At 54.4% G+C, this 26,215-nt stretch overlaps 9 protein-coding genes across 9 annotated transcripts; 4 read left to right on the forward strand and 5 right to left on the reverse strand.

The window, feature by feature from the left end:
• Positions 1 to 1,489: 1,489 nt before the first annotated feature.
• Positions 1,490 to 3,864, forward strand: JN550_001981 (uncharacterized protein; the record flags this gene model as incomplete). The annotated part of the gene is made up of 3 exons (XM_049313225.1): positions 1,490 to 1,609; positions 1,671 to 3,217; positions 3,270 to 3,864. The coding sequence occupies 3 exons, from the start codon at positions 1,490 to 1,492 to the stop codon at positions 3,862 to 3,864; spliced, it is 2,262 nt and encodes a 753-aa protein (XP_049176042.1).
• A 1,607-nt stretch (positions 3,865 to 5,471) lies between these two features.
• On the reverse strand, positions 5,472 to 8,709 carry JN550_001982 (uncharacterized protein; the record flags this gene model as incomplete). Its single annotated transcript, XM_049313226.1, has 3 exons — positions 5,472 to 5,902; positions 5,969 to 5,983; positions 6,036 to 8,709. 3 exons carry the CDS (start codon positions 8,707 to 8,709, stop codon positions 5,472 to 5,474), a joined length of 3,120 nt encoding a protein of 1,039 aa, XP_049176043.1.
• A 1,537-nt stretch (positions 8,710 to 10,246) lies between these two features.
• Positions 10,247 to 10,456, forward strand: JN550_001983 (uncharacterized protein; the record flags this gene model as incomplete). The annotated part of the gene is made up of 1 exon (XM_049313227.1): positions 10,247 to 10,456. The coding sequence occupies one exon, from the start codon at positions 10,247 to 10,249 to the stop codon at positions 10,454 to 10,456; it is 210 nt and encodes a 69-aa protein (XP_049176044.1).
• Positions 10,457 to 12,840: 2,384 nt separating this feature from the next.
• JN550_001984 (uncharacterized protein) lies at positions 12,841 to 13,894 on the forward strand (the record flags this gene model as incomplete). The annotated part of the gene is made up of 4 exons (XM_049313228.1): positions 12,841 to 13,022; positions 13,102 to 13,517; positions 13,572 to 13,803; positions 13,861 to 13,894. 4 exons carry the CDS (start codon positions 12,841 to 12,843, stop codon positions 13,892 to 13,894), a joined length of 864 nt encoding a protein of 287 aa, XP_049176045.1.
• A 1,829-nt stretch (positions 13,895 to 15,723) lies between these two features.
• Positions 15,724 to 17,646, reverse strand: JN550_001985 (uncharacterized protein; the record flags this gene model as incomplete). Its single annotated transcript, XM_049313229.1, has 6 exons — positions 15,724 to 15,807; positions 16,083 to 16,491; positions 16,554 to 16,615; positions 16,670 to 16,895; positions 16,949 to 17,238; positions 17,350 to 17,646. The coding sequence occupies 6 exons, from the start codon at positions 17,644 to 17,646 to the stop codon at positions 15,724 to 15,726; spliced, it is 1,368 nt and encodes a 455-aa protein (XP_049176046.1).
• Positions 17,647 to 18,406: 760 nt separating this feature from the next.
• On the forward strand, positions 18,407 to 19,263 carry JN550_001986 (uncharacterized protein; the record flags this gene model as incomplete). The annotated part of the gene is made up of 3 exons (XM_049313230.1): positions 18,407 to 18,599; positions 18,675 to 19,036; positions 19,105 to 19,263. 3 exons carry the CDS (start codon positions 18,407 to 18,409, stop codon positions 19,261 to 19,263), a joined length of 714 nt encoding a protein of 237 aa, XP_049176047.1.
• A 459-nt stretch (positions 19,264 to 19,722) lies between these two features.
• Positions 19,723 to 22,011, reverse strand: JN550_001987 (uncharacterized protein; the record flags this gene model as incomplete). Its single annotated transcript, XM_049313231.1, has 1 exon — positions 19,723 to 22,011. One exon carries the CDS (start codon positions 22,009 to 22,011, stop codon positions 19,723 to 19,725), a length of 2,289 nt encoding a protein of 762 aa, XP_049176048.1.
• Positions 22,012 to 22,657: 646 nt separating this feature from the next.
• On the reverse strand, positions 22,658 to 24,248 carry JN550_001988 (uncharacterized protein; the record flags this gene model as incomplete). The annotated part of the gene is made up of 4 exons (XM_049313232.1): positions 22,658 to 23,056; positions 23,123 to 23,221; positions 23,296 to 23,474; positions 23,552 to 24,248. 4 exons carry the CDS (start codon positions 24,246 to 24,248, stop codon positions 22,658 to 22,660), a joined length of 1,374 nt encoding a protein of 457 aa, XP_049176049.1.
• A 419-nt stretch (positions 24,249 to 24,667) lies between these two features.
• On the reverse strand, positions 24,668 to 25,834 carry JN550_001989 (uncharacterized protein; the record flags this gene model as incomplete). The annotated part of the gene is made up of 2 exons (XM_049313233.1): positions 24,668 to 25,615; positions 25,673 to 25,834. 2 exons carry the CDS (start codon positions 25,832 to 25,834, stop codon positions 24,668 to 24,670), a joined length of 1,110 nt encoding a protein of 369 aa, XP_049176050.1.
• Between the last annotated feature and the right edge of the window lie 381 nt (positions 25,835 to 26,215).

Consider the following 26,215-nt stretch of genomic DNA (forward strand, 5'->3'; position numbering starts at 1 on the left):
CCTGATGCTTTGGGCTGTTTTGGAGTTGCACAAGAATTCTTGAGGCGGCGTCCGTGCCCACGCTGGCTGGGCAGGGCCGTTGAGACGTGCCACAGAAACCTTGCCAAGAGGAGCTCGGGGGACGAAGGCCTGGCTGCCGCAAAATTAATCTTGATACATAACGGCAAGGAGCTTGAAACTTTGTTACTGGTTTAGTGCCCAAAGCCCGGGCAGGCAGAGTTCCCGCATTGTCACCCTGACGAGAACTGTGAGCGATCAGAATACCTATGCTATGTGGTTACCAACGAATATCATGTGAAGGGGGCGTTTGGGAGCATGGCGCCGCTGAGGCTCCTTCGTTCAGTTCCTTGCCCGGCTCAAGCGTTTCCGGCCACCAGCCAAGGCATTTTGTTTTTTTTGTGTTTTTGAGGGGTGGCTGCGGTTGCAGCCAGGACAGGAACGCGTAACTACAACTTCTGGGCCCGCCTAGCTAGCATGCTGAGTGAGAGCTGAAAAGCCTTGTCCCCTGGGTTGGATTGACCAGGTCGACGGTGAGAGGGTGAGAGTGGGACAGCGAAGTTAAGACTGCTCGTGATTGGGACTGGGCTCTGGAAGCCGTGCCGGCGGTGTCTGATTGGCCATTGGCGGCCACGACAAGACACGTCCGCGGGTCAAACGCGACGGGTAGCCCCAAGGTCGTGTGGAGACGGGGATCAATTTAACGGACCAGAGCACGGCTGGGAATTGAATGTGCTTGCTGATGAGAGCCGCGATCAACAATTTTCCCTGCCCGCGATTCGGATCAGAAACTCTGCAACTCCTCACTCCTTCTTCTGCCTCCTCCGCGACAGGTCTTTCACAAAGACGACTCCCGTCGGAAGCTTGTGACGGCCCGGGGCCGCGTACACCATAACTCCAGCTTTGGACACCACAGAAGCCAAGTACAGTAGCCTACTTAAGTAGGTAGGCAGGCTCGAGCTTGATCCCCAAGCTTCCCCACCAACGGCGCGGCGGAAAGTACTGGACCTGGACTGAACGAACGCAATACAATTGATGAGCAGTCAACTCTAAAATCAGCTCCTGGCCAGCACCCACGAAACGCTCTCAGGCTCCGGCTCAAGGCACAACCTAACCTCGACTCTCCCTCAGCCAGATAAGGGCATCTATAAACCCTCAGCCAAGGCCCACGCCGCCGAGGGTGCCTGTGTGGCACGACATCTTTCTCTCCTGTGCTTATCCCCAACCACACACGCTCACACGCTCACACGCCCACACGCTCTGCGTCCGCATGAGGTCGACGTCGTACACGTGAACCATCAGCCACCCAGCTCCCACATCTCCCCCCGTGGGCGAGCCTCGTCGAGAGAGAGCAAGCAGCCTTGCATGCAACGACCCCCAATCGCATGATAAGCCTGCTGGACTCCCGTCTGCGGATACGAGACATCTCGACAACTACTACGATTACTGTTATCGACCCACCGTCCCCTATGCCTGCCGGGCACGCGTCACGATGAAGAGCACACCACTGATCATCAACTGGCACGACTCCACCAGCCCCGTCTACTCGGCACATTTCGAGCCTCACGGCAAGGGCCGCCTGGCTACCGGTGGTGGTGACAACAATGTCCGAGTATGGCCAAGTCTCCCCGAGGTCCATTGAAGGAGCTGTCCCCAAGCTGACATGGTTTTAGATATGGAAGGTAGAGGGCGAGGGAGAGGACCGTAAAGTGGACTACCTCTCGACTCTTAGCAAACATACCCAGGCCGTCAATGTTGTGCGATGGGCTCCCAAGGGTGAGTTCCAGCTGGCAACCATCGCTGAGATCGTTGGCTCCAATCAGCTGTATCTTTCTTTCCAAGCAGCCAAGGCATTGCTGACCTTCTTCTTCCTCCTCCTAGGTGAAGTCCTCGCATCCGGCGGCGACGATGGCAATGTCATCCTCTGGGTCCCAGCCGACAGCAACCATACCACGTTGGGCAACGAGGATCTGGGCGACAAGGAGACATGGCGGGCGAAACACATGTGTCGGTCATCAGGCGCAGAAATTTACGATCTGGCTTGGTCTCCCGACGCCACGTACTTTATAATCGGCAGCATGGACAACGTTGCCCGTATCTATAATGCAGGCACTGGGTCCTTGGTCCGCCAGATCGCCGAGCACAGTCACTACGTCCAGGGCGTCGCCTGGGACCCGCTGAACGAGTACATTGCTACACAGTCTTCCGATCGCTCAGTTCACATATACTCGCTGAAGACCAAGGATGGCCAATACACCCTTGACAGACACGACGAGAAGACCACCAAGATTGCCAGCCACGCCAAAATGGATCTCCCGGCGCGGCGCATCTCTTCGAGCAGTCCTGCGCCGCCAGACTTGGGCCACCGAGCTCTGCTAGCTTCCACCGAGGCCACAGGCGCTGCCGTCGGCTCGCCCGTACCATCAGCTCCTGGGACGCCAACCTCAGGTCCGCTACCTATGAACCCACCAAGTGTTGTAAGCCACAGCAGACGATCGTCCTTCTCGTCCAGAAGATCCGTCTCACCGGCGCCGTCCCTGCCATTACCAGCGGTCATGCCCATGGAACCATCGCCCAAACCCAACATGGGCGTCAAGAACGCGAATCTCTACGCCAACGAGACACTGACGTCCTTCTTCCGGCGCTTAACCTTCACGCCGGACGGCAGTCTGCTGATGACGCCGGCTGGCCAATATCAGATTCAGCACTCGACCGAAGGCTCGCGAAATACCTATGAGGTGATCAACACCGTCTACATATACACACGGGGCGGCATCAACAAGCCACCGATGGCGCATTTGCCCGGCCACAAGAAGCCGTCGATCGCCGTCAAGTGTTCCCCTGTCATCTACACCCTCAGACAGTCCCCGCCCACCACGACACACATCACAATCGATACCTCCTCGGCCGAGGAACCTATCGCACCCCTCCCGGAGCCTATATCTAAGCCGTCGCCTGCACCCTCTGTAATGGATCCGCCGCCGCCACCACCAGCGTCTACGACCGCCCCCGAGGGGGACAAGGCAAGCACGCCATCTAAACCTTCGAATGTCGAGACAGGAGCGGCGGCGCCTGGTCCAAAGCCAACGTTCGCGTTGCCATACCGGATGATATATGCCGTTGCAACTCAAGACACAGTCCTGCTCTACGATACTCAGCAAATGACGCCCATATGCGTAGTCAGTAACTTGCATCTTACGACCTTTACTGACCTTGCTTGGTGTGTACTCCCTGATCAGATTCCTGTGGTGTCATGTGGCTAACAGATACAGGTCGAGTGATGGCCTGACCCTCTTGATATCATCGTTCGATGGCTTTTGTTCTACCATCTCCTTCAGCCCGGGTGAGCTGGGACAGGTGTACACCGGTGAGCTCTCGACTGCCAAACAGCCCTCGTCTGCTGCTACGGGAACATCATCAAACCAACCAACACCCACGCCAACACCAACATCGTTCGCGCCTCCTTCTCCGTTCCATGGCGCTGTGCACCAGCACCGTAACTCCACAAGCTCGTTCACGGCTCCATCGCCTCCTGCCACGACGACGGCCTCGTTCGTCAGCCTGCGGCCGTCATCTCCGGCGCGTTCCAACAGCACTTCTTCCGTCGCAACCCAGGCTTCGGCAGCCGTCATGACGAACCCTCCTCTTATCGGGGGCACGGTTCCCAGCATTGCTGCCGCTAACTCTGGCAAGGTTACGGGAGTGCCCATCACAACGCCGCCGGAGACCCCCAGGAGCGGCAACGCGGTGGCTGCTGGTGTGAAGCGAGAGGCCAGCGAGAGCGAGAAGGACGAGGCATCCACAAACAACCAGCAGCCGAAGAAGCGCCGCATAGCACCGACGCTCGTCAGCGAGCCCAAAACATGACGAACTGTCCGATGGTTACTACCCCCAATTCGATATTAAAAAGTCTTGTTCTTCAGAAGGTGTCGAAGAAGGGTGGAGAAAGAGTCATGTTCACCACATACGGAATGCATTATACAGGCGTTTGGGTGTTGGCTGGAATTGTTGAACCTAGCTCTGGGAGAGCCATTATGTGTACATCCAGTCCTACATATCCCGGGTCTTGTATTCCAAAATTGCCCATGTTGAGGGTGCCGTTCGGCCGGGACACGTTCCGTATTGAACCAAGCCAGCCCCGATGAACAGGGGATGGCAAACAAGTGGGGGTAAAGGACCCCCGCAGGATCGTTCGTTTCTTCTGTATTTGTATGCTATTCTGCCGATTCGCGCATAGCATATCATGGCACAGCTCGGGAGTTGGGACAAGGAGTAGGGATACCTTGGTTTGAAATTCCATTACACTACAAGGCATATTGTGTTTCACGCGTAACCGCGTCCGGACTAGGAATAGCTCGCTACCGTGATTCCGGATCAGAGGCAGAACAAGTTCTCGGGAGCCAATACGGCTCGGCTCATAGAAGAAGAGTGCTGTTGGCAGGAGCATTCAGCAAGATAGGGTTTCCGAAAAACATGGCTTTTATTTCAGTATTTACGTATCCTCGTTCCCTCAAGCTCATCCGGTTCCTGATCCAGACGCCCTAATTGCCGTCCTCCTTTCTCGTAAGTGACGACGTCGATGGCATCCATGTAGGTCAAGGACCTCTACTTTGAGAGGCCACCACACTGCGTCATCGCCTATTATTTCCGACGGCCGGAGGTATGTCAGGACAGTCTCTCCACGGGCCACTCACCGCTCACTTGTACCTCGTTTTTGTTGTAGAGACGGATCTGTGTACCTGACAACCAACCCATTCGGTGTCTTACATACCGTGAGGTTGACCTGCGGTCGGATGTAATTGTACGGCGGGCGAAATAGAGAGCGACAATAAATGACACTTGGTCTATCGTATGCCGCATGCTGCACATTTGTACTGATGGTTGTGTGCATGGTGAATGCAACGGACACAATATGGTGCAAGGCCAGCCTTCAGACACGGAAGCGGTGACAAACTTCTCGTCACGTCCCCGGGCGGGAAGCACATCCGCTTCGTTGCTTTCCCAACAGTGATGACTTTAGTAGGAGGTGAACAAGAAGCGATATAGGTGCGTGTCATGTCAAAACTAACAGAGTGGAAATAGCGGTTAGCTGTCCCAAAGAATTCTGTATCTGTACTGTTGAGCCAGATCTTGTGGAACACCTTCCCTGACAAACTCATGTCAAGGCATAAGAAGATCGCGTGGTGACCCGACCAAACAACCACCAGTGCTGTGCTTGGATTATTTCCAACCTGTGCCTCTGAAAAGAACGCCTTAACGCCTCTGCATGAACTTTCAGAGGCGGATTCCAATCGTGCTAGATAGCTGGTGAAACAGAGAATGAAAGAGAGGCTTGCTTCATCGCAAAAGATTTGAACCAAAATAAAGAGAGAGGTTTGGCCCCCCCTTTGTGCTCCTATAGATCCTGTATAGTGAGCGTTCGTCAAGCGCACGGCTTCGAGCTCCTGATGGACCCTCATGGAGATTTGTACAGTTCAGTGGTGGACTTTGCTGGCGGTAACATAATACGCAATGATGGCTGCCACCAGTGATGCGTAGATGACGCACTCAATGACGAATACCGTCTTGATAATCTTCCTCTGCTTTCTCGTCAATCGACTAACCTCGCCGTGGGTGAACCACACCAAAGAACTGTCGAAGTTGCCATTGATGACGAGCAGTGCGAAGAAAGGCAGGATGCACAAGGAAAGCATGACATAGAAGAATAGTCGCCTTCTGGTCTTGGCTTGGTATGAGATGAAGTCGTCTTCCGTATGCCGTGTAGCTTCTGGATCCGGGTGCATGGTGCTACCACGCGTGCGACTGAAGACCATCGGCCGGAGACGCTTGTCCAACGGCAACAGGCGGCCACGAGGCTCACTGTGAGTCCTTTTCTGTCTCCTTCCAAGTAGATAATACTTGGATGCTGCAGGTGTCTTAGTATTCACATGCGCGGGCGTTGGTGGAGTGTCAGTAAGAAGGTAATACTCACTCGATCTGGGGGTATCTGTGTATTAATCAGTGCCTGACACGAGATATTTGAGGGACAAGTTACATACCGTCACCTTGAAAGGCTCTCCACGGGGGCGGGGTGAATGTCGAAGAGAGACCAGAACCTTTCCTGACATGTCCATCACGCAGGTATGCCGCTGAAGGACGAGGGGGGAGTGGAGTCAGACTTGGCTGCGTGCCAGATTCACTGCGTGCACGATTGTATCTGACTGTCGAATCTTCAGTCTCATCAGTCTCGCCGCTCTCTCTTCTCTGCTTCTGTAACACTTGAGCCTCCGCAAGGTCAAGCAGCCGGAATGAGAACTTAGATCCTGCTGAAACAGGCCCATCTTGGTAGATGATCGGCGTCATCGGTGTAGGCTTGTCGTCATAATCATCCATGGCAGGTCGATTGTGTTGTGACATCCTGGGGAAAACTAATCTGGTCGGGCGGCGTGAATGGCGTCGTGTATGTTTGTGCTGATGCGTCTCATTATCTTTGTGCGGCACATAGTCCCCTCCACCGGTGCATGACACGCCTCCTTCATTGAGCAGCCCAGTCGAGTTGATTGAAGCCATGGATGAGGACTCTATAACTTCTCGAGTTCCGCAAACTGCCTGGTTACTATCGACAACTCCAGCATACGTAGACGTCGAATCTCGAAACTCATATTTCGAGCGTGTGTTCTTGTCTGGTTTATAGGTGAAGTAGCTGCTTGCGTCTGCTCTCTTGTAATCACGGCGAACGAAGGGGTTGAACAGGCCTTCTTGTGACTCTGTAGGCTTGCGGTAGTTAGAGTTGAAACGAGAGGTGTTTTGACCGAAACCGTTGAAGCGGGATGCGTTCGGTCGTGGGAGGAGAACTTTCTGGTCTCTTCCCTTCAGGCTGTGCATCTCATAGCTGTTGGCAAGTGATTCTGCTGAGGGATGCTGCAGAATGTGGTCTCTAGAACCAAACGCTCCTGGGAAATGTGTCATGTACCCATCGTCAGAGTAATCTGCAAGGCTGCTTCCAGTGGCCTTGATGCCTTGCGCAAACGGTCCATTGTGCGGGACAGTGTCTAAACCAGCATCACTGGTCGCCTCGGTTACCCAGTCGCCCTCGGTAGCATGATCGCGTGACAAGGTGTTGGTGTTTCCATTGTCACGTTCCACCATAAGACCAAATGTGGTACTGTCTTGCGCATCGTTTGTTTCGTCCTCAACCTTGGGCTCAGGACTTTTGCTGATGACAATCTTGATACCACTACCAATTTCCGCATCACCATGCAGCGCGCGGAACGCAACAGGGTCAAAGAAGTTACCTCCAAGCTGACCATGGTCTACAGTGGATTGATGAATTTCCGACTGTGACCGAGCTTCATTATTTGGGCCTGCACGTACAGTGGCTTCATCAACAGTTGGATCGATGCCTTCGGGAGGTGGGTTGAAACGACTTAGGCGCCTAAGGGCGCGGCTCACTTCTCGTTCCTTGCCGAGCCGTCTGATGCGTCGGTAATGCTCGTTGTCATACTTGAAGGGGTCATCATTCGAGTCGGTTGAGATATCACCTGTTATTGACGACTCCACATCAGTGAGGAACGGGTTCTGTCGAAGCTGATTCGCTCGGTGGTGCTCCCTATTTGATGGAATCCGCAGCGGTTGGGGCACCAGGCTGTGACTGTGCCTGCTGGAGCCTTGCTTGTCTCCACAAGTGTCAAGATCCTTCAACCAGTCTGCATCCGACGCTTGTGTGCTTGCGCGGCTGGAGACTCGAGGAGAAGGGCTGAGCTGGGCTGTTGTTGAAAGTCGGCACCGGTCTGCGTCCAGATCACCTGCCCATACGAACCTAGGAGCTTCTAGCAACGCCTCAGCAACTGAGCCGACGTTCGCGGCCTCAGCATCAGTCTCTGATACCCTCAGTTGAGGTGGGAAGCTTGTATCGCGTTGCGGTTTCTTTTGGTGTTTAGAAGGCACCCTGTTCTCTTCTCCGCGGAAGCCGACCCGAGTGGCAGCGCCTTGTTGTCGATCAGGCGGCTCGAAGGTGTATGCCAGTTCTGAACTTCCGAGACTGGACGATCGGCGATCACCTTCAGTAGTCGCATACTGCTCAACAATACGCTCAACGGTACTCTTGGACGTGTCAACCGGAGGGAGATCTGTGTCTTCATCACGGCATTGCTTGTTGCCCTCCTCGATAAGGCCTGCAACCTTGACAGGATTCTGCTTGGCCAGATGCTTCACAATGCTGCGGCGGTCGGTCAACGATCTCCCCGCCATGTTCCTCGATGGATGAGGTGAAACAAAGTCCGAAGCATAGCGACGTAAGGTGCCATGGGCAGCCAGGGTATCAAGGCCGTCCGGGGATGTAGCGCTAGAGATCTCGTGCAGAGGGATCTCGACATTTGCCTGGCTCCCGTCGGAAGCGTTGCGGAAAGGGTTGTTAGGCGCAAGCCGAGAAGTGATCTTGCGATGCGCCTCATCCAGGTTGGGAAAGAGCGGACCACGGGGTGTAATGCTTCGCTTGGGTATGGGAGGCGGCAGATCTGGAGACGGGGTTCTTGGTCTCTCCACTACGAAGGGAAAGAGGTCGCCCTCCTCGCGGGCTTGCTTCGATGTCATCTTTCCTAGTCGGTCTGCCACCAGGATCCTGCGGCTGGATTGAGCAGTAACGCTTTTCTTTTGCGCACCGCCGAGGTTGAGATGTGGCTCTGTGGTGTGTCCAGCTACGACTTCAAGACGGCGCCTTCTGTCAGTATTCATCCGGAAACGAGAGGCATTGACGAGTCCGTGAGAAGAAGGGTGTGGCTTCGCTTACCTCACTTATTCTGATTCTGAACGCTGGCTGATAGGGCGGAGGGAACAATCTCAGTGAGTGAACAGGCGCGCCTTGTGATTTGCGTTGTTGACTTTGTAGGCAATGAGACCACAACGGTTAGGTTGAGGAAAGGAAAGTACGACGCTGAGAAGAGGCGAAATCCCCCACCTCCACGGCCAATAATTTGGGCGTGATTTTCTGGTGGTGAGGATGCAAAAACTTATGTTCAGCTGATGGTCTTGACGTCGCCGATGCGATAGCCTCAACGTCGACAAACGGTGCTGCGCAAGAGGGTTCGGTTTGCAACAGCGGTGGCGGCGACGATGGCGACGACGATGATGATGCTGTGAAACCTCGTCTCAAAGAGGTTTAGTGACGACCAAAAGCAGGTGAATGGAAAATAATTTCATCGGAGTGGTGTTGCGCATTTGGTTTCGGTGTTCACGTTTTTGGTCTGATTACTCCATTTCACCTTTGCGGGTCACCTGGCCGTGAGCTTCTAGAGGGGGGGCCAGATAACCAAACAAAACAGGCAAGCAGCTCATCTGTAGCCCATCACAGATCTCGGGCTGGTTATTTGCAAGTGAATCTTCCTTCAGTCTCATTCAACTGCCCCAAAAGGCACCCCAAGGAGTCTACGAGGGCCTAATGCAACTCGTGATGCTCGCCCATCGCCATGCACGAAGAACCTATTACAGGTACTTGTTACATATCATATGCAAGCTCATGGTGTGTCATAATCACCATTGATACGAGTCCTTCGTGCAGCTATTCTAAACATGTCCTGATACTCCAGAGTACGTGACAACCTCCTGCATTATCAGATCCGATACCAAGGTACAAAATTATTCATCCCAACCCCCTGCCCAGGGCAGAGTTCAGCCCAAGTATTGGGAAATGAGGTGAATCATGGCTGTTGGTTGATATGAGCTGTGACGCACGCCCACTTCTGTTCGAAGGTCTCCAGTGCGAGCAATGGGTGACTGAATGATGTTGAAGAGAGGCATTGTTAACCACAGCCCCTTGTCGGTGGGATAACTTCTATTTCTTCTATTTGCTGACTGTAGATGGCATAGTGCACCCGTCAAGTCAGGTTCGTGTAGTCTTCGAAGCCGAAGCTTCAACGCCTCCTCAAGAGTGGTGGTACATGAATCATTTACAGCCTATTCATGAAAAACGGGAAGACTTGGCAGTCGAGAGTGCATCCGATTAGGAACCGTGACAAAAGAGAATACTCGGCTCTAGACTCGGCTTACGAAGCCGTCACTGACTCTGGAGAAGGGATAAATCCTACCCTTTGAAATCCAGGCCTTTGCCACTTCGTCCTAGATACCAGGTTTTCTTTATGGTGAACAAGGTACAAAACATCATGTGCCAAAAGTGTCATGAACAACCGCCTCTGCGAATGATTGATGTTAATATCGGCCTCAAAAGAGCGTTTCTGTTCCTCTTCGTACCACTCCGCGAGCTTCTTCCAACCAGATGCATCACATTACCCCCCTGCTACTCACCCTGGTCATCGCCGGCACAGCCCTTGATGTGAGCCTTCGGACCGCTGAGGACAAAAGCGGCTCGTCTGATCCCATCGACTATGGTGTGGCACGCATGCGTGAGCGCGGCAGCGGCCCAGCCGAGAATCTCATATTGCCCATTGATGCCAACCACGTCCCCGTCCAACTGCCGCACAAGTGAGAAGAACCGGAGGTTGCACATAAGACTCAGCATAGCGAGGAATACGGTAAGCTTGAACCAAGTCGCATATGAGGACTATTCATTCACGTGGTCACACTAACAGCTCGATAGCTATGCTCTGAAAGATATGTTTGAGCAAGGGTAACCGGTATTATGTAGCCACATCTGGGTTGCCACGCTATGGATTATGGGGTTCTAGCCGTTGGGTCCGTTTTGGTTTGCGCCATTGCCATGCTGTGACAACTAGGCTGTTGGGAAGAGGAGAAGCATAACCTGGTCATATGCGACTTGGTTCAAGGCTCCGCAGGCTGAGAAACCGAATCGCCGTTTTGACGTGGGTCTAGTATACTGGCATGGGGTTGACGATATCGTGTAGTTTGAGACATGGGATATTAAGTATCATGGATCGTCGGCATAAGATTGCACTCGATAAACCAAAAATGCGCGCACCCGAAGATGTCGGTGGCTTTTGTGCGGTAATTGTCTTTGTGCAATACATAGTACATTCATTCGATCCAGAACAGTCAAGTGCAGAGTCTTGCTTCCCGACCTCTGTTTAGCAAGACCAATGGCAGCGTGCCTATTTGGTGCTATTAACCGGATCTGTTGGAGTTGCCCCAATGTTGCTAACTCGGTATTCGTGTTGTTAATTATTTAGGATGAATTTGATTCGCAAGCCAATGCACCCGAGCTACGTGCTGAGCAGGTCCACCGACGGGATTTCGGGGTGCCGATGCCAGCGCTGCTTTGCGCTTAGATATATGAGTAAGCCTGGCTTGCGTTGCTGAATCCGCTAGTTCTATACCGAGAGAATCTACATATAGTAATGTGGAGCGTACAGGTCCCTGGTATGAGAAGTTGCCGTCCATGTTGTAATTTATGACTGTGCAGGGGCAAAGAAACGATACTCGGGACGGCCGCTTGATTAGAACCTTCGATTCAAATTGGAAACCCCAAATGAGAAGAGGAGAGTACGGGGGGTTTCTTATCATAGGATGGCTTGGGATGGGCCATGGCAAGATGGTTCCGATTGTCTCAACCCCGCTTCTCATTAATTAAGTTCAGCTGAATTGCGAAACTCGTGGTTTGGTGCACATCGCGCTCGAGGAATTGTTAAGGTCGAGAAAAGTTCGCTAATCACGGTAGGGGCTTACGTGCTGGAAATAGGTGTTGGAGCTTGTAGTCTTGGCACGCCCGTCTCGTATCGCTAACTGCTCCCCGAGGGCACCGTGAGGATTGCTCAGGGTGCGGAACGCTGCATGAACCATGGATCAGCGTCGGATTGAGCCCTGGCGAAAATTTGATCCACCTTGCAATGGGTCTTCCAATGCCGTTGCTCGAAGCTGTCGGATCGGACTGCATTGGGATTCTGGGCAGATGGAGGCCTGCGATTGGCGTCGCGCCGTCCGCACCGCAGCCTTGCCGGCCATGGACCTTTATCAGGCACACACGAGGAGTGCGTTGCGCACTTGGACTTGGGTATGCACGCAAGGCACGGCACTTTCGGGCTCTAAGTGAACCCTTCGCAATCCTTTGGGCAATCCACCAAGGGGCACCCTCGCGGCGTTACCTCGCCTGACGTTGATTAGAATTCTAGCATGTTCAGTACGTGCCTAGTCGGCTACCCAGGCATCGCCAGCAGTATTCCAGGGTCCCGGAAAGAGTTCCCCTGAGACTAAAATAGGTAACTGCAGAGACTTTTCTCCCATGACTCGAAGGGTGTTGAAAGTGTAACAGCGAGCCCCGGTCAGCAATCAGACTACGTTGGTAGACTCCCGCCTCGCCCTCCCGCATCCCTGCCCGGCGGCCGTGTCACCCTGGCTTGGGCTCGCTCCAGCGCCCCGGAGCACCCAGCTCAGCGTTGGCACTGTACGGGCAGGGCCTGGCAGGGCCTGGCAGACTGGGTGGGCTCGGGCCTGCGCGCTGGAAAAGGGTGGAAAAGGAGCGGCGCTACACCGGGAACGGCCTAACGCATCACGTGAGAGCGTATCGAACCCGCGTAAATTGGTTGCGTTATGTGGGGCCCCCGTCGCGTCACCCAACGACATATCGCCAGCCGAAGCGTGTTTGCCTGAGAGAAAAAAAGCATGGACGCCCGTTCGAGCATGGGTGCCGCAGTACATAAGGACGGGCTGGCCCATCACCTTTCTCGTTTGCAATCACCCGCATCTCCCCGGCAACCCAGGTAGGCAGAATCATCTCATTTTGCGTCGTCTTTCCCATCGTTTTCCACGTCGCATACCACCATCATCGTCGTCGCACCGACTCCATCCCAACCGGCCCAAGCTATTTCGACAGCCCGATCCACCGTGCAAGACGGCGACTTCGATTGACTCGGTCGGGTTTCAACTCTCAACGGGCCGCGTTCCAGTCTCACAGCCAACATGTTCAGCCGACGATTCGAGCCTCCGCCATCCTCGAGCAAGAGTTTTTCCAAGGGTCACAAAGTCAGCAAGTCCAGTTCGTCATTCAGCAAGAGCCATGCCGGCGTCGCAAAAAGTCGTCATGAATCCTCTCGTCGACGCCCAAGCACAGCCGCCGCCCAGGACCCCTCTACTCCGTCAAGGTAAGTGATCGCAGATGTTCACATGTTGCCCCTTTGCATCATCTTTCGAACGCATCGCTGATCCTTCTCGCCGACACAGCACCTTGACTCCATCCATCATAACCCTCATCGTCGGCACAGAACAACGTGTCTTCGCTGCGCACGAAGATGTCTTGGGCGTCTCGCCTTGGTTTCAATCGACCCTGTCGTCAATGTTCATGGACACCGACTCCGCTGCCAACAAGCGCATCCATCTTCCCGACGAAGAACCCGAGATCTTCAGCTCAATCCTGGAGTACATGTACAAAGGCGACTACTATCCCCGCTTGATTCACAATAAGAAGCGGAACTCGTGGGAGATTGAGCAGCCCGACGAGGGTCGCAACGCCTTGGAAGCCACCATCTACCATCATGCCACCGATGGCGATATCCTCAAGGACACGGTCATCTACTGTGCTGCCGAGAAGTTTGGGCTCGACGAGCTCAAGCGGGTCGCTTTGCGCAAGCAGGGTCTCCGTAAGTATTCATCATCTGACACCAGATTGACGCGATTCTGACCCTGCACCACAGAGTCTGGCATCCAGTGCAGCACCATATTGGCATCGGCTCGCTACGCCTACAACCACACGCCCGATACGGACTCGAAGCTGCGAGCTCACTATCTCGCCCTCATCATCCGGAGCCGGAGCACTTTCAAGCGAAGCGGCACAATGCAACTCGAGATGTTGAACGGCGGCACCCAGCTGTTCTTTGACCTGTTCGTTGCCCTCTGCAACCACGTAGATGACATCTCAAGTGCCCAGTAAGTCGCCATAACCCCCTCTATCACCGTTGAACATTTCGATTAATAGCCTTTTAGAAGCACACCTCGCAGCAATCGCCACTTCTTCTAGGCATATCACGTCGCCAGCCGATGAAGACGCTCCTCACTCTTTTCTCTTCAATGTCTCATCTCCTCCATCCTCATGGCCTCTCTCACGAGGCCACCCGGCCTTACGATGCTTGTTGTTTTCTCTTTTTTCTTTCCTCTCAAGATCTGATGTTTTCACGGCTGGGACTTAAGATAATGACACAAATACCACATCATGGCGAAGGGGGCGTTCACGGAGGGATCTTTGCATTTTATCATTTGGGCTGCTTGTTTTGTCTCTCATCCAGCGGTCTCTTGTATCATTATTAATCTTGACGGGGTGTCATGTTACGGCCTGGAGTCTGTACGGTTTTCCTTCTGTGCGCCGGGGTGTTTGTTTTCCGACAGCGTGTCTTGAGGGTGATGCCAAGGCATCTGTTTTTCAGGGTCTGCTCAATTTCCTTGTATGGGGCTTATGGTGGCCCAGACGGGCTTTTTTTTACGACGGCAACTTGCACGGTGGAAAAAGTTGATGGGTGCTCTCAGCGAGAGCGTGGATGCACAACCAGGGGCAAGCTAGACTGCAAGGCTCGGAGGACTCATTCCGGAGAATCTGTATCATTATACTTCGTACGATCGCTGCGGCAGTACCTTTTTTTCCGCCTTGGCCTGTTTATTTTAGAGCAGCCAGACCAAGGTGTTTTCACAGATACATCAGAAATCTAGATTCTATGTACATATTCACTTGCCCGTTTCCGTCTTATTTCAGATCAAACTCGAATATGACCGGCTCCAAACAGTGCCAGATGAGAACAAAAAGAAAGCCCGACAAGCTCGTATACTTTGGCAAAACGAACCTCGAAACGCCCCCCGTAGCTAATAAAAGCAAAGGGAAATTTTTTTGCCTCCCCCTTTCTCCCTGCTCTGCTCGCTTGCCAGCATCGCGAAACCTAGCGTCCGCGCCGAGCAAAACGAGACCAGAGGAACAATCGGGAACCCGCTCCCCAGTCCGCGACCCGACTTGCCTCGGGACTCCCTTGATTCGCCCAGGCGACAGGTTCTGTCCATGGTCCCCCGGCCGCTCGCCCCGGCACGACACATCCTTGTCTCCCGGGACCCCTACCCAGGGAGTTAAAGTGGTTGCAGATTGGCGTGACCCACCCTCCCTGACACCCGCCCCGTGGCCCGTGTGTAGGTTGGTGTGAGTCATAGTGCACACAGTACGCAGCTCGGAACATGGTGAACAGTGAACGTCGCCCATGCAGCTAGGGGTCTTACATAGTCCATCTTCTTGACTGGGGTTCAATCGAAGTTTTCTCGAATGACAGGCTTGACAGGCTGTTGCGTCGGAGTACTTCACCGGAATACTAAGGATCGCGTAGCGCTGATAATCTCGGAAGACGAGCGCAATTGAAAATTTTCCATCTCAACGCAGCAGATAGACTGTTCTCTAAATTGCGTTTCTTGAGAAAGGAGGTAGTCAGTCTTTGGCGGGCGGTCCTAGGGTGGTTGCAAAAATACTTCGGAACTCTAGTCACAATTGGTGTAGACGTCGATGGTACCAGGGTACATGGAGAATGCACTTCAATTGACTGTCAAGTCTCACCGAAAGCAAAGATCGCGCTTGCATCATACCGAATGCACTCTCTGATTCGATCCCTGGGCCGCACAATGCAGCTGTGCGGCAGACCTTGGGGGCTGTATAGTATCTGACTTCCCCACGCCCACGCCCTCTACATGCTTGCTCACTGCTCTGTTGAGGAAGAGGAGCTGACCAATGCGACGAGTGAATCCGTTCCGCCCCAATTACTCCGGTGAAATATCGCTTCGCTTGCACTCAACGGCTGAGGATCACCAGCCTAAGCTGCTGACTCACACGCCTGTTCCAGGGAATGCGCCGTTCTTGCTCAAGACTACAATGCCGCGCTCGTGCGCGATGTAACCCTTCATGAGATTCTGCAGCGCATATTTGGTCAGCATGTAAGGATAAAGAACGAGGCTACGGCAGATGCAGCATGCGTGCAAGCCTAGTCCTCAGCTGCCTGAGGCACCGACTAGGCAGAAGAGGTGTCCGAGACGAAGAGGCAACTATAAAATGACGACGACTTGACACGAGACACAAAGCCAAAGGTGCCCCTTCGAGAATTCGGCCCGCAGGCGACTTCCAAGGGACACAGCCGGGTGACTCAACCAAGGCAACCCTTCGGCGATATAAGAAAGATGCGACGTACCTTGTAGATCATATTAGCCAATAGGCACTCGACCTCATCGGCGTCCAACTCCTCGCCGCCGCTCAGCTTCATAGCCGCTGAAAACTCAGCAACTGGCACTCTGGTCCTGCGCACGGGGGCCTCTCCCTCTTTGGCTTCGGCGAACCCCCCCGCAAGAAAGACCTTGCGTAGCAGGTTCCGCAGTGCGATGTCACGCCCCCGCTCGAGCGTCAAGTAGATTCGTCGTTTGACAAACTCATCTTCGCCATCGGTGAGTGCTTGGTCGAAAGCACGCAAGTCGCCTTCCTTGATGGCGACGGCTAGTTTGAGAAACAGTTTCTGTAGTCGTGGGAATGGTTCTAATAATTTTGCGCTCGGAAGAGTATGCGTAGTCAACAGGTGGCACGGAATCAGATAGGTCAGGATGAGCCTACGATATGTCAGTGATCAAGTCTGGCCATGCAAGGCGTTTGTTGGAATCATTAGACATACTCGAGATTCCGGGTGGCGTCCCTGTGGCACATCTGCCATGCCAATGTCAGGTGTTTCTCGGCCTGATATAAGTTAGCCAAAGAGAACAAGAGAAAGTTGATCCGCAGTATAACTACCTCTACGTAGTTCTCTTCAAGGAAGGCGAGGACTCCTTCGTAATACTTGAACGTCACCCGTTGTGATTTGGGAAAGCTGTCAAAGTCGGGCATGTCACCCCGCCCAGCGGACAAGACCTTCAGTACGTTTTTTGACAAAGACGCCGAATTCAGCTTGAAGTATGTCTTGAATAGAAGGTTGATTGCATAGTAAATGCCCCATTTCCGCGACTCTGCTAAAGGTGCCCTATCGTGGTGTTAGTAGAAACTCACAGTCTGGACTGTTCCGTGGTGGCTTACCTGTCGCTCAAACAAGTGTTGAAGATACGGTTGAGCTGTCTGGCACAGTCCTCTAACGATTTATGCTTCTCCGTCTCGGGATCAAAGTCGTCCTGAAAGTTGGTGACGGCATCGTCAGCACCGCCATTGGCGGACCGCTCTGCGTCTGCGCGTATGGCATACAGTCTCATATATCGACCAGCAACATACAGACAAGGAATGGTCCAGTTCTCAAAGTCATGATTGGTGTAGCCGCGGATAATCTGCGATGTGAATTCTTTCCATGCCTCATACACCTTTGTCCAGGAAGACTGCAAGAGTGTCAGTCGTCAGATAGCAGGAGCCGACCAAGTAGATGGCCTAGTGGGGGAGCCTTGACTTGGCAAGATCCTTAAGCCGCCAGTTATTGTGAGTAGACTGACCTTGGCACCATCTTTCCTGCGACCTTCCACGGCCAAGATTTCACCCAGAGCCTTCCAATAGGTGAAGTAGATCTCCTGCCAACCTTCGCCCTCCTCACGGGACATCCTCAGCTGTGCTGACTTGTCGCGGACGAAGAGGAACTTCAAATCGTCCTTGATAGACTGAGGCCCGCCGCTGTTCCATATTGCCAGCAGCCTGTCCGGCGACTCTGTCAGATCTGGGGTTAGTGTTTTGGCCAGGTCATTGCCTCGCTCTGCAGCATAGGCGGCCCTAAACTCTTTGATGAGGGCATCCATTTTTGACGAGAGGGCGGCGTGAAGCGGCGGTCAATGACTGAGCCCGGTGGCCGTCGCCGAAGTGATGGCTTGGCAAATCAAGGGCGCAAATTGTTCTCGGGCTTCAAATAGGACTGGGCTCTCATTCTTGCTGCTCACAGTATCATGAATGGCCTCTGCAATAGACTGGCGTGAGATGTCCCTTCCTGTTGAGTGTTGTCCAACGCGGCAGTTGATTGGCTGGTGGCTGGCCTGCAGTCCGCTATGGCGGGCAGAGGTTGCATGCGCCACACGCAGCTTGCCCGTTTGCCGAGTGCCACAGATCCCCCATCGAGCGCCACACCACGAGCCCCATAACGCCGCCAAATCAGGCCTAGTCCGCATTTTCCCACGCTTTGCCCGCCAGCCCGCACAATTGTGGCCCTTGCGCGACCCGAAAACCCTACGCACAAAATTTCGATTTCAGCTTTCCAGTCAGTCAGTCAGTCGTCAGTTGTTCCGCCAGAAGCCAGCCCTCAACTCCGGAAAAAGTTCGACAACTAACCACGACACACATCACAGGTCACAGTAGGTTCACCGCCGCTGCTCGTTCTTGCGAAGACGTTACTGACAATTGAGAAGATGGGTAAGCACATTTTTTCTCTCACCGTGTCGCGTTGGTTGGAACGGATCGCGGGCCAGGCGCTGGAGGAGGACGAATTTTCTCGCACGACGACATCCACATGCAACGACGGCCTCAAACACTCGGCACCAGGCAGAACGCAGAGGCACTCTTGGACAGATGCGTGGACAAGAGGTTCGACATGCCGGAGTAGCCTCCGATGATCTCTCAACGCGGCCATCAAATTTTGATCACAAGAGACCAGACCAATTCTCTGCCGACGAGCATCTGGGCATGGCGAGCATCGACCGCAGGTCACCCCCGACGACAGAAGCGACAAGTTTTCAACTTCAGGGACGACCCTGGCAACTGGGTTATCGCATTCGAGATGGACCAACGGAACGCGCAGTGGACGAGAGACTCAGATGCTAACACATCCTTCTTGCAGGTCGTCTTCAGGAGTACCAGGTCATCGGGCGCCTCCTCCCCAACGAGGCTAACCCCACCCCCAAGCTCTACCGCATGCGCATCTTCGCCGTGAACGATGTCGTTGCCAAGTCGCGCTTCTGGTACTTCCTGGCCAAGCTCAAGAAGGTCAAGAAGGCCAACGGCGAGATCGTCTCCCTGAACAAGATCCACGAGAAGCACCCCCTCAAGGTCAAGAACTTCGGCATCTGGATCCGCTACGACTCGCGCTCCGGTACTCACAACATGTACAAGGAGTACCGTGAGATGTCGAGGGCCGACGCCGTCGAGTCCCTGTACCAGGACATGGCTGCCCGCCACCGTGCCCGCTTCGGCTCCATCCACGTACGTTTTTTCCTCATCCATCCACGCGAAAGCCGCACGCGGGACGCATTGCTGACATCTCCCTGTAGATCCTCCGCGTTGTCGAGCTCGAGAAGTCCGACGATGTCAAGCGCCCCTACATCAAGCAGCTCATCACCAAGGACCTCAAGTTCCCTCTGCCCCACCGTGTGCCCAGACTCTCCACCAAGAAGATCTTCAGCGCTACCCGACCTTCCACTTTCGCATAAAAGGGGTTCTAGTGTGTGTTGCAGGGGAAACAATGGGAATGAAATGCAGGTGGTTCTGGTCTCTGCTGGTGTTCTAAAGGTTCATGCGGAATTGTCTTTACGCTAGCATACGCTCTCGGTATAGAGCTGAATCCATACCATCAATACGGTTCACGACATAAATCGCCCTTGTTCCGCTTGAACCACCATGATCCTGGCTGATATGGATATGCGCTCGAGAACCAGCAAACGTCCTCGAGCACAACGTCCCCGGTGCCAGATAGTAGAGTGGGGCTTTTCGACCACAATGTGATGTATCACTGCTGTCCAGATTGGCTCGAAAAGAGCTGGATGGTTATAATACAGGTGCTTCCACATCGTTTACTTTGCCCATTCCAAGCCATACGTGATATGCCCACAACACCCAAGCAATACTTTCATACAATTCCTAAATGTACAAGAGTGGAGTGGTATTACTATTTAGTTATCCTCGCTTGAGCCTGTCCTAGACCCTGCATCCGCATATGTATCATTCAAGAAATCGTTCCAAACACCCCAGTTCATGGGTTCTGCCGGCGTCTCCATCGGCATGTCGAAGCTCAAGTCCGGCCATCCCGTCGCCGTGTCGCTGAAGAGGTTCGAAGGGGATAACATAGGGCCTTGCAGGTTCATTGGGTTGTCACCCGTCCCAAACGCCGATGCGGTGGCATTGTCCAACAGGACGCCGCCGGCATCCAGGCCACTTGTGTCCATAGCCATGCTGGGGACTTGCTGCGCCTGTGGCCCGAGATCCATACCCAGGCCGATACCGAGAACACCGTCTCCGGCAACCATGTCCAGTCTCTGCATGGCGTCGTCTGTCTTCCGTCGGCTCTGCTCCTCCTCGCGCAGTGCCTCGGCCCTGGCCGCCTTGGCCTTCTTGTACAGCTTGCGTATGGGCCGCCACAGCGCCCCCCGCTTGCTGTCGGCGACCGTCAGGCCCCATTTCGGGTACACGATCTCGACGGCCTTCCACGCCCGCTCGGCCAGAGGCCCCGTCGTCTGCGTGCACAGCTCGGCCAGGGCCACGGCCAGTGGGTGCCATTGCACGTAAGTGGCGCCCCACCAACCGAACCGTGTCGCGAACACGCTGTGGTGGTGCTTGTGCTCGTGCAGCTCCATGATGCTGACGGCCGTCTGCAGGATGGCCTCGCTCGACACCTTGGGGAAGCGCCGTGCCGGCCCGCCGGCGCTGGGCGGGTGGATCGGGTACTGCATGACCAGCCAGAGCTTTAGGTTGATCAGCCGCACGAGGCCGGCCGCCAGCGACGACTCGTAGTGCGTCGGGTCGCAGCTCTTGACGAACGTGGACTCGAGCGTCTGTGCCTTGGCGATGACCTCCTCCTCCGTCTGCTGCGGCGTCGACGAGGCGAAGCGGGCCTGCGCGTGCGTCACCCACAGGAAGATGCTAGACGAGTGCGCCGTGCAGAGCGAGAAGGTCATGTCCGTCGGCCCCGCGCGCTCGGTTAGAGGCCCCGCGCTGTCGGGACCGAAGTCGCGGTCGTTCAGGTTCAGGGGGAACCGGGTGTTGAAGAGCTCCGAGTCGATCATAGCTTGCGTGCCTCGGTCTTCCGCGGCGCGGACGTCCAGGACCACGACTTGCCACCATAGCCGTCGCCGCATCTCGGCCTCGAAAGGAGGATACTGTTCGCCGTCACCATCCCGATGTAGGCTGTGGGCTTGGGAGAGCCGTAATAACAAGGCCGTCAACACCCAGGTAGCCCTGGTGTCATTGTGGACACGGAGACAGGCGACGTAGATGACTAGGGCTTGGAGGCACTCCAAATCGTTGCTATTCAGATAATCTGCAGCCGCGAGACTGCGCTCGACGTCGAGCTGGTAGGACTTGAAGAGTGACATTTGGTCTTGGCCGAATTGGGATACACATTCTGATGGCGAAAGACAGGTGATAGCAGCGAAGTAGATTGCAAACTGGAGGGCCTCTTGCGCCGCACTGAGTCTCGAGGTGTCCGCGTTGATCATCTCCAGTGCACTGGGGCGGTGCAAGATCTTGACGATAGGGTCGACTCGGGAAAAGAACGTTTCGGTCATGTATTGTATGAGACGGCTTGGCGGATGTACGAGCGGTATTGCAGACTCAGGGGACGTATAGCCAGCTAACAGCCCTTGCGTCGCAGTCGTTTGCTGCTTGTGCGTGGACGCAGTGTCTGGACTGGCAGAGTCCACGTCCTCATCCGAGTCCGAATCTGACGTCTGTGCCAGCGCCTGCTTCAGGCCCTCGACCTCGCCAGCTAGGTTAGACCAGAACGCGCTGCTGATATACCGGGAAGGGTGTATCTCATCCTTGACCTCGTGGTTCTCAACCGTGTGAGATGTGCCGGGAGATGAATCCGTGTTCTCAGACGCGCTGGGTCCTGCCTGCGGCCCCTCTTTGCCCTCTGCCCGCAGCTTGAGCTCCGTGAGGCCTTTCAGCTCCGCCACGTCAATATCCTTCAGGGTTGCCAGACTGACATTTCCCACGATTGACTCGAGCCGACTTATACGGTTGAGCAGCTCTGAGTTCCTGGTCTTCCGGGGTCGTTGCATCCGCTTCCTCTCCGGAAACACGCACTCGGCCCCAGACCGGGAGCAAGGCGAACACGGGTGGACTCGGTCGCATTTTATCTTCCTTGACCGACATACAGTGCATGATAGCTTGTACTTTGTCGTTTGACCTGTGGCGTCCGGCGGGCTGGTGCCTGGCCTGGATTCTGGTGTTGTCTCGTCCATGACGACAACAAACCTCCACCGGCCCCTCCAGGGTTGCTACCGGGAGCAGTGTTCCAACGCGGTGGCCTCGTGCCGAGGACGAATTTGGCAGGCCGTATAGCTTTGTGGCAATTAGGCACACGTCTCACAGGCTTACATAAGGTCTGCAATTCGTGCATGCGGAATGCATTTCGTGCGGCTCAGCGGACAGGAGATCGGGTGCACAGTTACGCCTCCGGGAAATTGTGGAGACAGGCCCGAATCCTTCCCACGTCTGTCCCGCAGGTGCCTGCTTGCGGCTCATCCCACCGTCCATACAATACACCTCTTATGCTACGAAGCTGGGCCAATACTTATCCACTGTAGCTTTGGCATCGACCGAGTGCACTTCCATAGACTGACACAACTCTTACGTGCTCGCTCAAAGGATCTGGCGCGATAGCTGCCAACACAGTTCGGGGGGTCGCGGCTCTCGATGTGGCACCTGCGGCCAGCTGTGATAGAAATCCTGGGACCACGTCTAAAGGATAGCATGTAGCTTAGCGACTTGGGTGATATAGAGGCATCCCCTGCGGTGTATTCGACCTCTTTGATTCTATAGTAGGCTATGGCTATATACCCTGTGGTCTCCCTGCCACTTCTCAGTCGCTCGGCATGCAGTCTAGGCTCAAGGTCCGGCTGGCGGTGGATCCGATGAGTCCGGTACGCCTAAGACAGTCTCGACAATGTACTGGTCAACGGCTTCATCAGTCTCCCAGCCCGGCACACCCGAAGGGAAAGGGAACATCGTTTCAGCGTCCATATTGTGCCTGGAAAGGCAGATGTCCAGTGCTTCTTTCAGTGTGGGACATCTCGAAAGATACCCGTCGTCGGTGACAGACATACATCGGCAGATAAGATTTCGAAGAACCGGGTCCAGGTGCCTATCGTCAACCCAGTCATCGTGCGCCCTGGTAAGCATCATGGTAAGGCTCGGCCCATCAAACATATGGCGGATTCTTCTGCGAGGGATCCAACTACAACCAGGGTTTAGATCTGTTTGTATACAGGCAAGCGTCTCCAGAACCTGCCAAGTAGCACATTTAAGCATCAGCCTCTTATCAAAATACTCCAACATAGCAGGTGGACTCACGGCGGCCATATAAAACAGATTCCACTGAACACCCGGCCCGTCCGGATAGTGTGCCGACGCCGGGTCTTGCGAGAAATCAGTTCGACCGAAATCGATGAGCTGCAGGCGCTCAGAGTTAGTAGCACCTCTCAATACCCGCGACACCCAGCGCGTGCCGGATACTCCCTGCTTACCTTTAGTAATGGGTTCTGCCCATGCTCATTATCCCCTGGCACGAGATCTGCTAGTAGCATGTTCGGGGGTTTCAGCGAATTATGCTCGAGAGTAGACGGGTTTTTACCGGGCGGGATTCTCTCGCGCTTCCCATTCTTCATATCCTCGTAGTAAGCCAGCCCTATACACATCCTCACCACTGCGAAAGAGGAGGCCTCGTTCAGCATCAAATACTCAATCTCACCAAATGCAAAGTTTCTGACGGGACCCACGTACTGCACAGCATCATTTGCCATAATAACCTGCTAGGGACTCGGCCTCCCTTTCTGACCATTCTCTCCCGAAGATGGTCGAGATCCCCCAACGGCAAATACTCAAGTATGAAGGCCGGTATTTGGAGAGCAGAGCCACTCCCGCTGTCGCTATCGTCCTGACCCCCCGCACCCTCCATGGAAATGTCCTTGCCTTCGCCGTCATCTTTGTCATCTCCAAGAGTCATTATCGAAATGTCTGTTATCAAGCTGTCGTCGACCGGATCGTTTCTTGCCGCAGGATCAGCTGTCTTTCCATCATCCTTGCCATCCGAGCCAGAATCGCTCGCAGCATTATTCGGTCGCACGTTCAAGGCCTCGATGAAGTGCTCACTGCCCCCAAAGTAGCCAAGCCATTTGACCTCGTTTCTCAGATGCGCGTCACTGTCCTCCTTGTTAGGCAAAATCCCTAGGGAGTACTTGACGATCAACTTTCGCTTCTCGACAGACGTGTTTGGGTCGAACTCCGAGAAGAGCCCAGTGCCGCCATGGTTACCTTCGGTACCACCGACTGGTCGAAGGTATTTGAAATTATATTCCCTCGTGAAGAACGCCGTTATGTCGTCTTTGATCTTTCGTATCCTCCTTCTTTCCATCACGTTCGCAAGGAGGTCTGCTTGCCTTCTTCGCGCCAAAGCCGCCGCCCTCTGGTTTCTCCTCATCTTGAGTGTTGAAGATCTCGAAAATAGTATCGAATTGTCAAAAGCCAGCCTTGAATGCAGATGACTAGGTTGAATTAAACTAAAGACTACTTTTCAACTGCAGCCTTTGTTTCAAGGAACGTTTCCTTTCCGGAGTCTATCATCAGTCATGTCGGACCATCAACAAAGGAACAAAGGACTTCCAGTGGTCTCCCCGATGCAGAGAAACTGCGAAGTAAGACAAATAATCTTCTTTTTATTGTTCGGGACTCGAGAAATTCGACAGTTATTCCCGGGCGGATAGCCGCTAAGACAACAAAATCATGACTCGATGCAAGCGACATACTCTACCAGCCAGTTGATCGAAGCGCTCAGTTAGCATATCTCAACATAAATTATATTAATATTTGATGTCAGCCACTGCTTCATCCACCCAGAATTTATTTCGTCATCCATAACCTATGCAATTCATGCGGTGGGGAGCCAGGAGCGTAATCTGGCCACCCACCAGCGGCCCCTTGACTCGCCTGCCTCTTCATACTCCACGTCCTGCCCTTGCGCACCGTGGCCGTGCCCGCGGCCCACAGGAGGCTGGCTATAGTCTCGATCCACAGGAACAGGGCCAGCACCTGGCCGAAGCCCCAGCGGGAGTCCTCGAAATCGGGGCCCATGATAGTCTTGAGGTCGCCGCGGCAGTCACGCAGCCGCGCGAAGAGCCAGAGGAAGAGCGCGTCTATCGCCAAGAACAGCACGGCGAGGCTGAACACCACGGCCCGGACCATGGCCCTCGGTAAGGTTCGCCCCTGCCGCCGCCGCAGGTGCGACACGTAGACGACGGTGCAGGATCCCGCCAGGACCACGCAGCTCGCGAACCACACGTAGCCGATCCACTCGCTGGGCGGATGGACTGCGGCGTACGCCTGGCACATATCAGCGAGCTTGGGGTACAGCCGGCGGAAGCTGAGCGCGCTGGGCGGCTTGAAGAGCCGGTAGCTGGCGGCGGTGAAGTTGAAGACGGCGACGCCGGCGAAGAGCAGGAGCTTGGCCGGCGCGAGCGGCCAGGTGTAGTCCTCGTCCGCACAGATCAGCGGCTCAAGCAGCTTGATGATGACGGGCGTCGACGAGAGGGCGAGCATGCCGGTCGAGCAGAAGACGACCAGATAGCTCACGTAGACGAGCTCGTAGCCCGAGTCGACGACGCTGGACGTCGTGCGCACGAGTGAGGCCAGCAGCACCGAGAGATTGAAGAGGGCGTAGGTCTTGAAGAAGACTTCGTAGAAGTGCACCAGGGCCTTACGACGCTTGTCCAGGGACCAGACGTAGAGGACGATGAAGGGCATCTGAAATAACAGCGTGAACACGGTTTGGATGATGTAGGACGTGTATGCCTGTCCCTTGTGAGCTATGGGCTACCATGAAACAACCTTGATACTCAATAGACTCACCCCAATTCCGGACAAGTCCGGATTCCCTTCTCCCCATGCAATACTACAGACATCAGGGCATTGGGCGGCGACATCTGCTCCAGATATTGGGTGATCGCCGAGGAGGTTGAGCAGTTCGACGTAGTCGACAGGACAGGTGATGTTCACAGAAGCATTTGCCATGTTGTGCCACTGTACTTGAACTGGTGTTGCTGCTGATGGGGTTTGGTGATGTTCGGCAGCGTAGCGACTTGTATCTCCTTTATACGTGTTCGGTGTGGGAAGGCATGCTAGGCCCTGTTCCTGTGTCAAAACGGCCAATTGAGTCACTTTCTGATCAACGACCAGGGGACAACTCACTGCATTAAATGTTTGGTTACAACTTCAGCAGTGTCTCGACGCAAGCTGACATAATTCGAAGAGAATTGCCAACCAAAGGCTGGCCAGATAAGTAACCTGGCTACTCAGATTTCTAAGAATACACCCGCAAGTATAAGCCGCGCTCGGCAGCTGAACGAAGAGTTGGGGGGCGCAGGGGGGGCTGGCATGATTCTCGCGTGAGTC

The sequence above is a fragment of the Neoarthrinium moseri genome (assembly GCF_022829205.1).
Source record: "Neoarthrinium moseri strain CBS 164.80 chromosome Unknown scaffold4_Wmoseri_CBS_16480, whole genome shotgun sequence".
Classification (NCBI taxonomy): domain Eukaryota; kingdom Fungi; phylum Ascomycota; class Sordariomycetes; order Amphisphaeriales; family Apiosporaceae; genus Neoarthrinium; species Neoarthrinium moseri.